This window comes from Macrotis lagotis, chromosome 8, assembly GCF_037893015.1.
Source record: "Macrotis lagotis isolate mMagLag1 chromosome 8, bilby.v1.9.chrom.fasta, whole genome shotgun sequence".
NCBI lineage: Eukaryota > Metazoa > Chordata > Mammalia > Peramelemorphia > Peramelidae > Macrotis > Macrotis lagotis.
The window spans coordinates 113,189,327-113,202,719 of record NC_133665.1 but is presented as its reverse complement, the minus strand read 5'-3'; the positions used below and the strand labels follow the sequence as shown (position 1 = coordinate 113,202,719).

Here is a 13,393-nt window from a genome sequence, read left to right as displayed (position 1 = left end):
TACATAATAATTCTACTCTGACTTCTAAAAGATATGCATTTTTATTCATGTAGTGGTCTTCACAAAGACTTGAGGTCTTCAATTGCAGGCTGAATGGAGACTGTTTGGGATGGCAAAAAGGGGGCCATCTTTTCAACTATGGATGGATTCTATGACCTGATACATTCTAATAGCATATTAATGCATAAAATGACTTTCATCGGGATAATTTTGTGCTTTAGTTCATGCAACCTATTAATATCCCCATTTTGCAGATGAGAAAACTGAGACAATTATTTGGCCATGAACAAATATCTAATAGGAGTCGAATCTGAGATCTAAACCAAGATCTCAGAATATTAAGGTCCAATGTTTTTTCCTACCCTATCACATTATCTGTCATCATACACTAGTCCTTCCTATTAGATCACCCTTATCTAAGATTCAGTCAGCCAAAATACATTTATTAAACCCTTCCTATGTAATAAGTACTGTGCTAAGAGATAGGGCTATAAAGAATGGTAAAGGTAGTCCCTGCTCTCAAGCAGCTTACATTCTAATGGAGGAGATAATATGTTAAGAAATAGGTAATTACAAGACATATACAGAGTAGATGAAAGTAATAGTAGGAAAGTAAAGTCTGGGTTCAAATCCTGCCCCAGATACTTAATAAATAGACAGATAAGAGAGATAAAGAAAGACACAGAGTGAATGAGAGATATAAAAGAGACACAAAGAGGAGACAAAGAAAGGAGAAACAGAGAAAGAATATTTATTAAGCATCTGCAATGTGCTAGGCAACTATTCTAAGCAATTAGGAATACAAACACATGCATGGACTTGGCAAGATATTGATCCAAGTAAGAGGCCATGGAACCAAGAAATGACTTGGGGAACTGGCCCTAGCAAAATAAGGTCAAAACTGCCCCATCACAGCACAAATGACCAACTCCAAAACCTCATCATAGCATAGAGGTAATTTTGAATTTTCAAATTCTATGCCTATGGAGTAATCTCATCACTGACTGTTTCTATCATGCTGTAAAGCTAAAAATAAGATTTCCAACAAAGTATTATCTGCTAGATGAAAGCTAGCTTAGGTAAGTACACAAAAGTTCAACACCATCAGACTGAACAATAGATGAAAAGTTCTTTGGCCATGGTGACTCAAAAAGAGCATCATAAATTCTCAGAGGGGAAGACAGATCAGTCGTCATTCATTCTACCTCTTGGCTAAACAAGAATTCCTTCTAACACCTATGAACAATCACCTAGACTTTTCTTCAAGACTCCCAATGAGGGGAATCTATAGAAGAACAACTTACTGGTAATCATCTAGATTTTGATTTAGAGTCTTCAGTCACTCAATATCATAAAGGCAGTCTTCTTTTGTTTACCTTGAATTGTTACTGATACTTTCCCTTTCATTCTATCTGAATTGACTTTTTTTATGACTTTTACCTATTGACTTTGTTCTTACCACTAGAACAAAGCAGAATAATTCTAATCCCTCATCCATTTAACAGTCCTTGAAATTCTTGAAGACAGCAATCATAATGCCCTAAAATTCCTCTAGGCTAAACATTTTAATTCCTTCATTTGATATTCTTGTAACAAAGATTCAAAGCCCGTTACCATCCTGACTGGTCTCTCTTTCTCCAGTTTTTTAATGTCCTTATTAAAATATAATACCCAGAATAACAGACTATTGACTCATGATGAGTTTACAGAATATGAAAACCACTAAATTTTTTTTAAAAAAGATGAATAGCTATGCTAACATATATTCTCATCTTGTACTTGAGGAGCTAATTTTTTAATGAAAGTCTAAAACCTGTTAGGTATCTTGTTAAATTACATCTTATTAGGTTTGGCACAACATTCTAGTATATAGAGATCCTTTTGCAATTTGACCATAATAAATGCATTAAATAACCCACCTGGATTTATATTACATTTAAGTTCAATAAGTATTCCATTTTTGCCTTTATAAAAATCATTGATAAAAATATGGAAAACAACAAAGTCAAATTAACATCGTAGGACATCACTGGAGACTATTCTATTTTGACATCAGATCATTATTGACAAGAAAGCACTGTGATGCTGCAGTGTTGCTGTAAATCCTATATTTGGAGCAATAAAAACTGGGTTTTATTTTTGGCTTGGCCACCATGTAACTTTGTACAAATCATTTAATCTTTCTTGGTCATAGTAAACCCAGAGGTAAAAGAGAGGGTTAGACCAAATGACCTCTAAGGTCCTTTTAAAGTCAATCTATAATATTGCTCCTTGAGACTTTTTATTCAACAAGTTCTGGAATCTACCTGCCTCCTGATTCTATCTGGCATTTCTTCATCTTTCTCATAAGAAAAACAAGAACTTTTTCTTTAAAAAAAAACTTCCAAGCTATTCTTAGTCCATTAATGAAAGATGAAGTGCTTAAAAAATATGTCAACAAAGCATCAAGTAAGTTCTCTGCCACTGCCAAAGAATGAGTGACTTGGAAACCAAAGTTCTTCACCTGACATTGCCATGACCTGCTACAACACAGCTAGCTGCATAGCTCCAGATGAAATTAAGAGCAAAAGGAATTAGATGGAAATAAGAAGCTGACTTTAAACTTTAAGATTGCTTTTAAATCTGGAAGTTGCCATCTTTGCTTGTAATCTACATCAATAAACATTTATGGGAGCCAAGAAGGTGGAGTAGAGGCTGCAATGAAGTTGAATTTTCCCAACATTCCTCTCCCAAAAACTTTAACATAATTCCTCAAATCAAATTCTGAAGTAATAGAGTCAAAAAAGTTTGGGATGAGATATTTTTCCAGTCTAAATTAGGAGGTTGGCAGAAGAGGTCCTTAACACTAGAACAGAATCCAGCCTGGAGTACATGAAGCACCACCAACTACGGGCCAGGGAGGCTGCTGCAATAGTGGCAGAAATAGCTTGGGAAGCTGTCAGACCAGAGATGGTAAGGGCCTCAGAATACTTGTCAGAAAAAGAATAGAGAAAACCCTTTGCTGATATTGGATGCAAGATTAGATGATGGGTCAACTCTATTGTCCATATATAGGTTCTGAGACACAGATCTGGTTGCAGTACCAGGGTAGAGAGAAGCATTAGTGGTTGGTCTCAAGGTATCAGGGACCCCATTTTCTTAGATGGGAAGATGATGCTTGTAACCCATAAGAACTTCCTCATTATTAGGGTACTTCAGAGTTATTTTAATTTGCATTTCTCTAATCAGTAGTGATTTAAAGAATATTTTTCATATGGTTGTAGAGAGCTACTGAAAATGGTCATTGTCCCTTGATTATTTAATACTGTCTTCATATTTTAATTTCTTTATATTTCTTCATATATACTGTCTCTTTATGTATCATGTACACATACTCTACATAGAATGTAAGTACCTCACATTTCCTTTCTATGAATTTTGAAGATATTTAAATATTGCTTTCCCCTCTTGATTGTAAGCCCCTTTAGAATAGGAATGGTTTTGTTTTTGACTCTATTAGTACTTAATAAATGTGTGTCCAATTTCATTGAATAATGAGAAATTCATTAGAGCTACCCAAATCAACCCCTAAAAGCCTTTCTAAGCTCTAAAAAGGCAACAGTGAACAAGTAGACCAGAATCTTCATTATGATATGGACAAAGTCAGTTATGGTTTTAAATATTTCGAGTTGGTCGTTTCTAGCATATATATATATATATATATATATATATAATCAATATGTACAGTGCATTTGTGACCATTTTATACGACTATGGTAAAGTTTTACTATTTCTAAATGATTATGGAGATTTATAACTGTTGTATATTTGCTTTTATGATACAACCATGATTCTTTTGAAGATAAAGCTGTTCCTTGAACAGTTTCTAGTTATAATATTTTACATTTGGGAAAATAGAATCTCCTTTACTACAATCCACTTTATAATTTCCAGAAACCCACAGAAAAAAGCAAAGCCTGCTTATATTTTAAATGAATTATCCATCAGACTTTGGATTGTAACTATAAACATTTGTCAGATTTGCATCACCATAGCTTCTTCAAAGAGAAGTAATAAAATCTATTCCTCATACACCATACACTATTTTTTTCTTCTTCTGATTCTTGCTCAAGAATTTCTTCCTGTTATCCACTCTTATTTTCCCTCTTCCCACATTTCACCCATTCTTCAAAGACCAATTCATGATCTAGGCATTCCATGTGGTTTTCTCAGATGCTCCAACTATCCCCTGTATTCCCCAACTTAGATGGGTTTAAAAAAAATCTTTTCTATACCATAAAATTAGCACTTCATTGTTATGTTCCTGTTAGACTAGCTGCTCAGGAAGTGTTAAGTTCCTGCCAGCTAGTTTATCCTTTCCCAGGTGAACATTGAAGGGACAGGAGACAAGGGTAGCAAATTCTCCTTAAAGTTCTCCAAGATCTCCTAGATCTCCATTTATTAAACCAAATACAAGTGCTTAAATATCCTCCCTAGTCCTTGGTATACTCCCACTCCTGTGGTACTCTACAATCAACCAGTAAAACAAGGCTCTGGGGCTCCAGGTGATGAAATTTTACAATACTCCCACATAAAACGGTCCCTTACACTTCATCATAATATATTTCCTGATCTAGTAATAGCATGTAGGTCTGGGATGGATTTTATAGATCATTTTGTCTATGTCTCAATTTATATATGAGAAAACTGAGACCCTTCATTTTTCATATGTGGACAATTTGTCTCCCCAGCTAGATTTCATTTCCTTCTGTGCAGGAAATCACACAAAATGAAATTCAAAATGGAAATGTGCTTGAAAAACAGATAGGATTCAGATGAATAAGGAGAATAGAAAGGGGGAGAACAGAAAAGGAAAGAATATACCAAGAGAGAAAAACAACATGAGTGAATATCTTGAAAAACATGTAGTAGCCTTTAAACCAAACCAGGAAGGAACAGAAAGTCAAAGAAAGCTTTTGAGTCAGCAAATTAAAGGACATGACAGAAATTCAGAACAGAAAACAACATTGATCATCTATTCAAATTTCTCATGTTCAGATGGTGAAAACTAAGATAAAGAGTGGCCAAGAGACTTCTCTAAGATCATGCTGCTTGGCTACTTGCAAAGCTGAGATTTTCTTTCCATAATGGCTAATGAAGCAATACTTAAAAAGTCTCAAAGGATAGTGGTGGAATAGTGGAGGCAGTAAAGCTACCTTTTCAATGAAGGGAGAGAAAGGTACATTTTCCCACCTCATCAGGGTTTAAATTTTTTAAAATGTCATTTTTTTGTGCCTCAATGATGAATAGAATGATAAAGATAGAAGGTATCATGATAAAGTAGAAAGAAAATTGGACTTGGAGTAAGGAGACCAGGCTTTGTCACTGAACTTGCTGTCTGTGTGACCTTGGACAAATCTCTTTTAAGGTCCAAAATAATAAAATTTATTGATCTCTACAATCCATTTTAGCTCTGAAGTTCTATAATTCTAGGTTGGGAAGAGGGTACTTGGGAGAGGGTAAAATAATATGATTTTCTTCCCTTTTTGATCTCATAACTAAAAGTTCATTTACTTTTCTGATAACCAGGGACTTTTCTGTTCTTTCTGTACCACACATCATTTCATCCTTGTTCCCTCTGGCCTTCAAGCATTGCCTTTCTTCTTACTCTGTCCTAGAATCAGAGTTTGCCCCACAAGTGAGATGTGATATTTTGATACCAACAGATCCATCAGATAAGGCACTGTTTAATGAACATTTGTTGAATGTCTCCTGTGTACAGAGCACTGTAGAAGGTATCACATGGGGATACAAAACAAGATAGAGTCTTTGGTTTTGAAGCAGGTATAATCTTAGAGGCAGATTTCAAGAACATTGCTCTATAAAAACTGATAACAGTTCTACCACATTTCCACAAAATACAACTTAGTCTCACAGACCCTGCAAAGTCTTTTGGCATGGTACTTTGCTAAAACAGCACCTTACTGAATAGACACAGGCTCACAGAATTTGAAGTGAAATGAACTTTAGGTACCATCTATTTCAATCTTCTAAGTTTACAGAAGAGAAAAATATGTAATAAGGTTCTACAGTGAATTTATGAAAATATAGGGACAAGAATGTAGAGGCATTTCACTGAAGCAAGTATTCACACTTAAGAAATCATCCCTTACCTCTGCCTCCCAGAGTAGTTTATCTAGCCTTCAGGACTATCTAACTTATGAATAGTCAGTAACTTGGTCAAATTGCTACTTCCTCAAAGTTACTCTAACCTCTTCCACTCCCCATGCCTCAGCTCAGTTCTTCTTTCCCTCCTTTGTCTTTTGAAAATCCTTAATCATTCTGCAAGAAACAACTCAGATACCACTTCCTACATAAAAGCCTTTCCATATTCCACCAATGGAATGGAATAGAATGGAAAACTTTCTTTTCCTCCTTTCTCCTCACTTTGTCTCCATATTTCCAGGTACTTATCCCTTTCTAATATATACACATTGGTTCCTTGAGTCCCTTCTTTCCCTGACTAGTTCCCAAAGAATTAGTAAGTTCTTTGAAGGAACAATCACCATTCTCATCTCTCTTTAATTTAGAACTAGGAGAACTTTTCCAGAAACAACTTTGAATGAAACCTCTAAACAGATTCTCAAGTGACAGAAGCACCAAAAAAAAACAACCAGTGAAACAACTTTTCTGCGAAATCTTGGAGGAACTTCAGGAAAAGATTAGTTGTATGGGTAAAAGGGAAGTATAGCTCATTTTAGGTGGAAGAGCTGGGATGAGAGCGAGAAGCTTTTAGCCACAGTGTAGCTAAGGACTAGCTCCTCCATCAGTGAGAGTCACAACCACAGCTTGGGGAGCAAGGTTTACAGTCCCAGGAAACTGGTTCATCCTTGGGCTATCCAAGCACAGAGAGTAAACCTGCAATATTGGAAATGCCACAGCTGACAGCCAGGGACCAGAATCCTGACCCCCAGCAAAAAAAAAAAAAAAAGCTTGAGACTATATTCCCTAAACTTCAGGAACAGAACTGAAAAAAACAAAATGTCCAAAAAAAAGCAAAAGCAAAAAAGTGCTAACCATTGGCAGCTACTATTCTTTTTTTAACACTTTATTTTATTTTCTCCCAGTTTCGCACAAAAATATTTCAACATTCATTTTAAAAATTTGAGTCCTATGTCCTTTCTTCCCATTCCATGCCCTCTTCCCTCCACTGAGAAAGCAAGTTACTTGATATAGGTTAAAAAATGTATAGTCATGCAAAGCATTACCATTATAATCATGTTCATAGCTCTCTATCCCAAAGAAAGAGAAACTTCAAGAAAAATAAAGTAAAAAAAATAGGTATGCTTCAATCTATATTTAGACACCATCAGCTGTGTCTTTGGGAATGGATAATACGTATTCTTTATCATTAAGTCTTTCAGAACTGTCTTGGGTCACAGTATTGCTGAGAAAAGGAGGGTCATTCATAGCTCATGATCCTACAATATCACTGTTACTTGGAATATAGAACATTTCCCCATTGCATCAGCTCATGTTAAGTTTTTCCATTTACTGTTCATCATTTCTTATCACAGGATAGCATTCCATCATAATTGTATATCATAATTTATCACACCTCAGCTTTGCAAGTAGCCAATTATCAAAATTTCTAATTCCTTACCTCCAGAAATATGTGTGTGTATATATATATATATATATATATATATATATATATATATATATATATATCTTTGTGTGTGTGTGTATGTGTGTGTGTGTGTGTGTGTGTGTACATCCTTTTCCTTCCTGTTTTTCATTTCTTATGAAATAGATATACAGGGGTATACAGGGAGCTATACAGTGAGAATATAGAAGTATACAGGGTAAAGTATATAAGATATAAGGAGTTATATAGGGAGGTATACAGGGAAAAGAAGGCATTAGAGGATAAATAACACCATTTGATAAGTCACAAAGAACCTATTATATAGTAAAGCAAAACAAGGTGGTGTATGAGCACCTTATTCTCAACCTAAAGGTCTTTAGGTAGTGGCATTGCTAGGTCAAAGGGTAGGCATAGTTTTATAACCTTTTGGGTATAGTTCCAAATTGCTCTACAGAATTCCTGAATCATTTCAAACCTCTTCCAATAGTGCATTAATGTCTCATTTTCCCTACATTCCTTTCAACATTTGTCATTTTCTCTTTCCTGTCATATTAGTCAATCCAAAAGGTATAAGGTAGTGACTCAGAATTGTTCTCCAACAATTTCTGCAATCAATAGTGAGTTAGGACTTTTTAAAAATATGGTTATAGATAGCATTGATAACCTCAAATGAAAACTATTCATATCTTCTGATCATTATCAATTGGGGAATGATTCTTATTTTTTATAAAATTGACTCCATTCTTCTCTATGTTTGAGAAATGAGGTCTTTATCAGGGTAGCTACTATTCTGATATGGGTAATAAAAATGCCATCTCAGAAGAGGAAACAGTGACAAAAATGTCTACATGTGAAGTCTCTAAGGGATTGATGAACTATTATCATTTCCAACAAGTCCTTTTAAAAGAGCTCAAAAAGAATTTTAAAAACCAAAGAAGAGAGGAAGAAGAAAAATGGATGAAAGAAATGAGAATCCTGTAGGAGAATTATGAAAAAAATTGAAGAAAACAATTTTTAAAAACAAAATTGACCAGATAGAATATAAAATTTACCAGAAACAAAAAAGCTAATTGAAGAAAATAAAGTCTTAAAATTTATAACTGGACAAATGGAAATGAAATCTGTGAGACCAAGATTCCATCAAACAAAATTAAAATGCTGAAAAATATAAGAAAACATAGGAAAAACATAGGAAAAACAACCAACCTGGAAAATAGATCCAGGAGAGATAATTTATGAATTATTGATCTCCTTGAAAGATATGATCAGAAATAACCTTGGCAATATCATACAGGAAATTATCTTGGAAAACTTCCCTAATATCCTAAAACTAAATCCCTGAAGGAACCCATCAATTACCTACAAAAAGAGATCCCAAAATAAAAAGTACAAGGAATATTGTGGTTAAGTTTTAAAATTCTTAGCTAAAAGAGAAACTACCTGAAGCAATCAAAAAGAAGTAATTTCAATACCAGGGAGCCATAGTCAGGATTATTCAGGATTTATCAGTTTCGGCATTAAAAGATTGGATGACCTACATGATATTCCAGAGGGCAAAGGAACTTGGATTACAAGCAAGAATCAACTACCCAGCAAAATCCAGCCATTCTTTCAGAGGAAAGATAGCTATAAAAAAATTCTGGCATGGGAAAACGTATTATGCTCAGACAAAAAGGTGGAGGCATTAGAGAACTGTATTTCTAATAAGGACAATGCAGGGGAGGATTCTTGGACATGTGGGAAATGATTATGATGTGATGAAGTTTATAAATCAATCAACCCTTGAGAATTGTATTTCTATCAGAACAGATTAAAAAGAGTAAACTTTGACAGAGGGTGTGGGCACAAAATAGATATAAAACAACTAAGACATGAAAAAAAGAGGATTAAACAAGGAGAAGAAGGAATTGGAGGAAAAATAACACCACTTACTGAGGTACAAAGAACCTATCAGAGTAAAGGGAAACAAGGGAGGGTGTGAGCACTGAGTAAACCTTAATCTCTACATATTTGTCTCAAAGAGGGAGTAACATAACATTCCCAAATGGATTTAGAAAGGTGTCCCAGTTCACTGAGAGGTACAGGGGGAGGGGGAAAAAAAGGATTAGGTGATACTGATAAAAGGGAAGGAATAAGTAAAAGTAAAGGTAAAGTTAAAGTATTAAAAAAGTAAAATAAAAGGAGAAAGAGAAAAGAAAAGGGAAATGGCCTGGTAGAAGGGAGATCATATTGAGAAAGGCATCTATTAGAAGCAAAACATTGGTGAGGAAGGCTAATGGGAAAGGAGAGAGAAAAGTACAGAGACAAAAAAAGATAGAGGGAAATACAGAATCAATAATCTTAACTGTGAATGTGAAAGGGATGAATTGTCTCATAAATCAGAAGCAAATAGCAGAGTGGATTAAAAACTAGAATCCTACAATATTCTGGGGTTTGGGGAGATTAGGGTTTTTTTTTTTAATATGTTGTTTACATGAAATACATGAAGCAGAGAGATACACATGGGGTAAAGGAAAAGGCTGCAACAGTTTATGCTTCAACCGAAGTAAAAAAAAAAATAATAAGCAGTAGTAGTAATCCTGATCTCAGATAAAATAAAAGCAAAAATAGATCTAATTAAAATGGATAAGGAAAGAGACAGGCATTATAAAGCTAAGGCTAATTAATAGATGTATTAGTGATATTTTAGGAAATACTCCTTATAATGCCCATCAATTGAAGAATGGCTGAACAAGCTATGGTATGTGAATGTTATGGAATACTATTGTTCTCCATAAGTAACAAGTCATGAGTAGCCCAACTTGAGAAAAGACTGGAAAGACTTGCATGAACCAAGGCTGGGTGAAGTGAGAAGAATCTGGAGAACATTGGGCACATTAACAGCAATATTGTGAGATGATCAACTGCAATGGAAGCAACTTCCCTCAGCAGTTCAGTGATCAAGGACAATTCTGAAAAACCTGCTGAGGAAAATGCAATCCACATCCAGAGTCAAAACTATGGATTCTGAATGCAAGCAAAATGTACTAAATTTACTTTTTAAAACTTCTTTTAGGTTTTTTCTTTCCTTCTCAGGGTTTTCCCCACCTCAGTTCTAATTCTTTTTTTAACAACATGACTAATATGGAACTATGCTAAAAAATAATTGTACATGTCTAACCTATATAAAACCTATATATAGCTTGCTGCCATGGGGAGGGGGTAAGTAATGTAGGGTAGTAGAAAAATGTGGAACGCAAAAGCTTGCAAAAAGGTGAATGTTGAAAACTATCTTTGCATGTATTTGAAAAACAGATAGGGAAATAGATAATAATAATAATACTAAAAATAATAATTTAGGGCTAGGATAAATTTTAGAGATGTAATCCAACCTCCTCATTTTACATATGCGGAAATTGAGACCCAAAGTGGGTAAATGATATCCAGATTTCTAAAGTTAGAAGCTAAACTCATCTTCTATATCCAAATTTAATTATCTTTTCCAATGCACTGTGTGTCTGTTCCCAACACATAGTGCTCATTAAAAAAAAATGTTTGCTTATGAATTTCCCTATAGAAGCAATTTGACAAAGTAAAAAGATCACTGGTTTGGAAGTCTGAGGTACTAGATTCAGATCCTACCTCTGACACTCACTACCAGTAGGGCCTTGAGTAAGTCCCTTCATCTTCCTGGCCCTCAGGTAGCTAATCTGAAAAATGGGGGCATTCATCTGGATGGTTTTCAAGTTCTCTTTAAATTCTAAATCTATAAGTAGCTCCTATCTATTTAGAGTTGGGGACACAGTCAAAAATAAAATGGTCTTGGATATCTGCATGTTTATATTTGATTGAGTAGAAAAAACATATTTGGAGATAAGCAAATACGTTAGCAATTATATAGTACCTTAATATTTATATGGAATGTTTTATCTCACTTGATCCTGACAGTTCTTTAAGATGAGTGCCGTTCTATTTTGCAGAGGCAACAGAGTATGAAAGAGGTTAAATAACATGCCTAGGGTCAAAAAAAGTGATAAGTATCTGAGGCAAAATTCGAACTCAGATCTTCCTGTCTACAAATCCAGTACCTTTAGTGCAGGGAGAAGACTAATAACTGTAGCAGGGAAAGTTTCACTGAGGAGATGAAACTTGACCTTAGCCCTGAAGGAACATAAGTGAAGAGGGAGGACAACCAAGCTATGGTGAGTGATTTATATACATGTACAAGAAAATACAAGGAAGAATGCGGAGTTTGGAAAATAATAGTAGAGCAGTTTAACTGATCCATATTTACTCTGTATATTTCATAATGAAGGTAAACTCTTATCAAAACTTAAAAGGCTGCAAATCCATCAAAGGCCGATTTATTCTAATTTACTCTGTATTCCATAGTAACCATCACTGTTATCCACTTCTTTCTAAATGTTATATCCCTTGAGCTTCTACTAACATCTTCTCTCAATGTGTTATCATAGCACAAATGTGCCCTCAGATTTCTAAAGGCTTTGTCTGTCATATAAAATAGATCCCCAAAATCCAAATTCCCTCTCTACGACACCCAAACTTTGTTTGAAGACCTTCAAGGAGGAGGAACACATTACCTTCTGAAGTACTTCCCTCCCTCTTTTGGATAGGGTTAGATTGACTAAATGAAATTTATCAAGTAAAGTCCTCATAATGAACCTCATGGCTCTTTTCCAAGAACTGGCCAAATTTCACAAAAGGTTCATTTACAACAAAATTGGCCCACGAGATGATAAATGTTTGACCATGGCAATTCATGAAATGTAGAGTATTTCTGATCACAGTTAATAAAGGATCTAGCCACATGGATCTTTCAAAATTTTCTCTGTATATCATAGACTCTCTTCTCATCTAATAGGCACAGATTTTTAAACTACTAAACCAAAGCAGTGTCCCACTTCTCAACATTCCTTTTCCATCCCTGTACTTTTCAGTGCATATTCATATAAGCATATTAAATGTTATCTATTTTTGCAGGATTGATCCTACCTGACATTGTCATGTCTTTGAATGTAAATCTTATGAAAAATTCTCTCAGGTGGCTTCAGAAAATCTTCCTTCATTTCCATGGCAACATTTCTGGGTAAAAGACTCATCAGGAGCCGTTCCTATAGGCCAAAATAAAAATAACAACAATAATAATAAGGATAATATTATTATTAATAATAAAGACACAAGTTAGTTTGCATTTACTTTTCTCTTTTTCCTCTAGGCATTCTGGATTATTATAGCACTGTTGTTGACACAGGGTAATGTGAGAATTTCTGTTTCATTTAACCATAACTTCCCTAATCCTCTTTCTATTTCTATTAATTCTATTAATTTCTATTAAAATTTTGCACTGGCACTTAGCACAGTGCTTTGTGTATAGTAAGAACTAACGAAATACATACCTCACTATAAATATCACCTTTTATAAAATAAAAATAAAACAAAGACCAGACTATCTTGTTCATTAGCAAACAGCTGTACACTATGACCATCTAGACAACACTGCTTGACCAGCATCATTCATTCATAAATGAGCCTTAAAGTTGAATGGGACCTTAGAGTCAATTAGTTCAACATTCTAAATCCCTGTATTCCCTAGAAGCATTTCATCTTCTTGTAGATCTTTATCATTGCTCATGTCTAAAATTCTCTTTTAATCTCTCATATCCTTTTATCTGTATAGCTCCAATATACACATCACATTTTAATATTTATTCATTACTTGTATCCCTAAACTCTTCCAGAGTTAGAATCATGATGATTTCATCTTTT

At 34.6% G+C, this 13,393-nt stretch overlaps 1 protein-coding gene across 2 annotated transcripts in view; it reads right to left on the bottom strand.

Moving 5' to 3' along the window:
- The window catches only part of ADCY1 (adenylate cyclase 1), a 370,465-nt gene that overhangs the window by 205,191 nt on the left and 151,881 nt on the right, over positions 1-13,393 (bottom strand). For both annotated transcript variants that reach the window (XR_012470935.1, XM_074198240.1), the window contains exon 3: positions 12,620-12,738. Coding sequence is in view for 1 of the 2 variants with exons in the window: in XM_074198240.1 (XP_074054341.1) it covers positions 12,620-12,738 (119 nt within the window). In the remaining variant the exon portion in view is untranslated. The remainder of the gene's footprint in view (positions 1-12,619; positions 12,739-13,393) is intronic.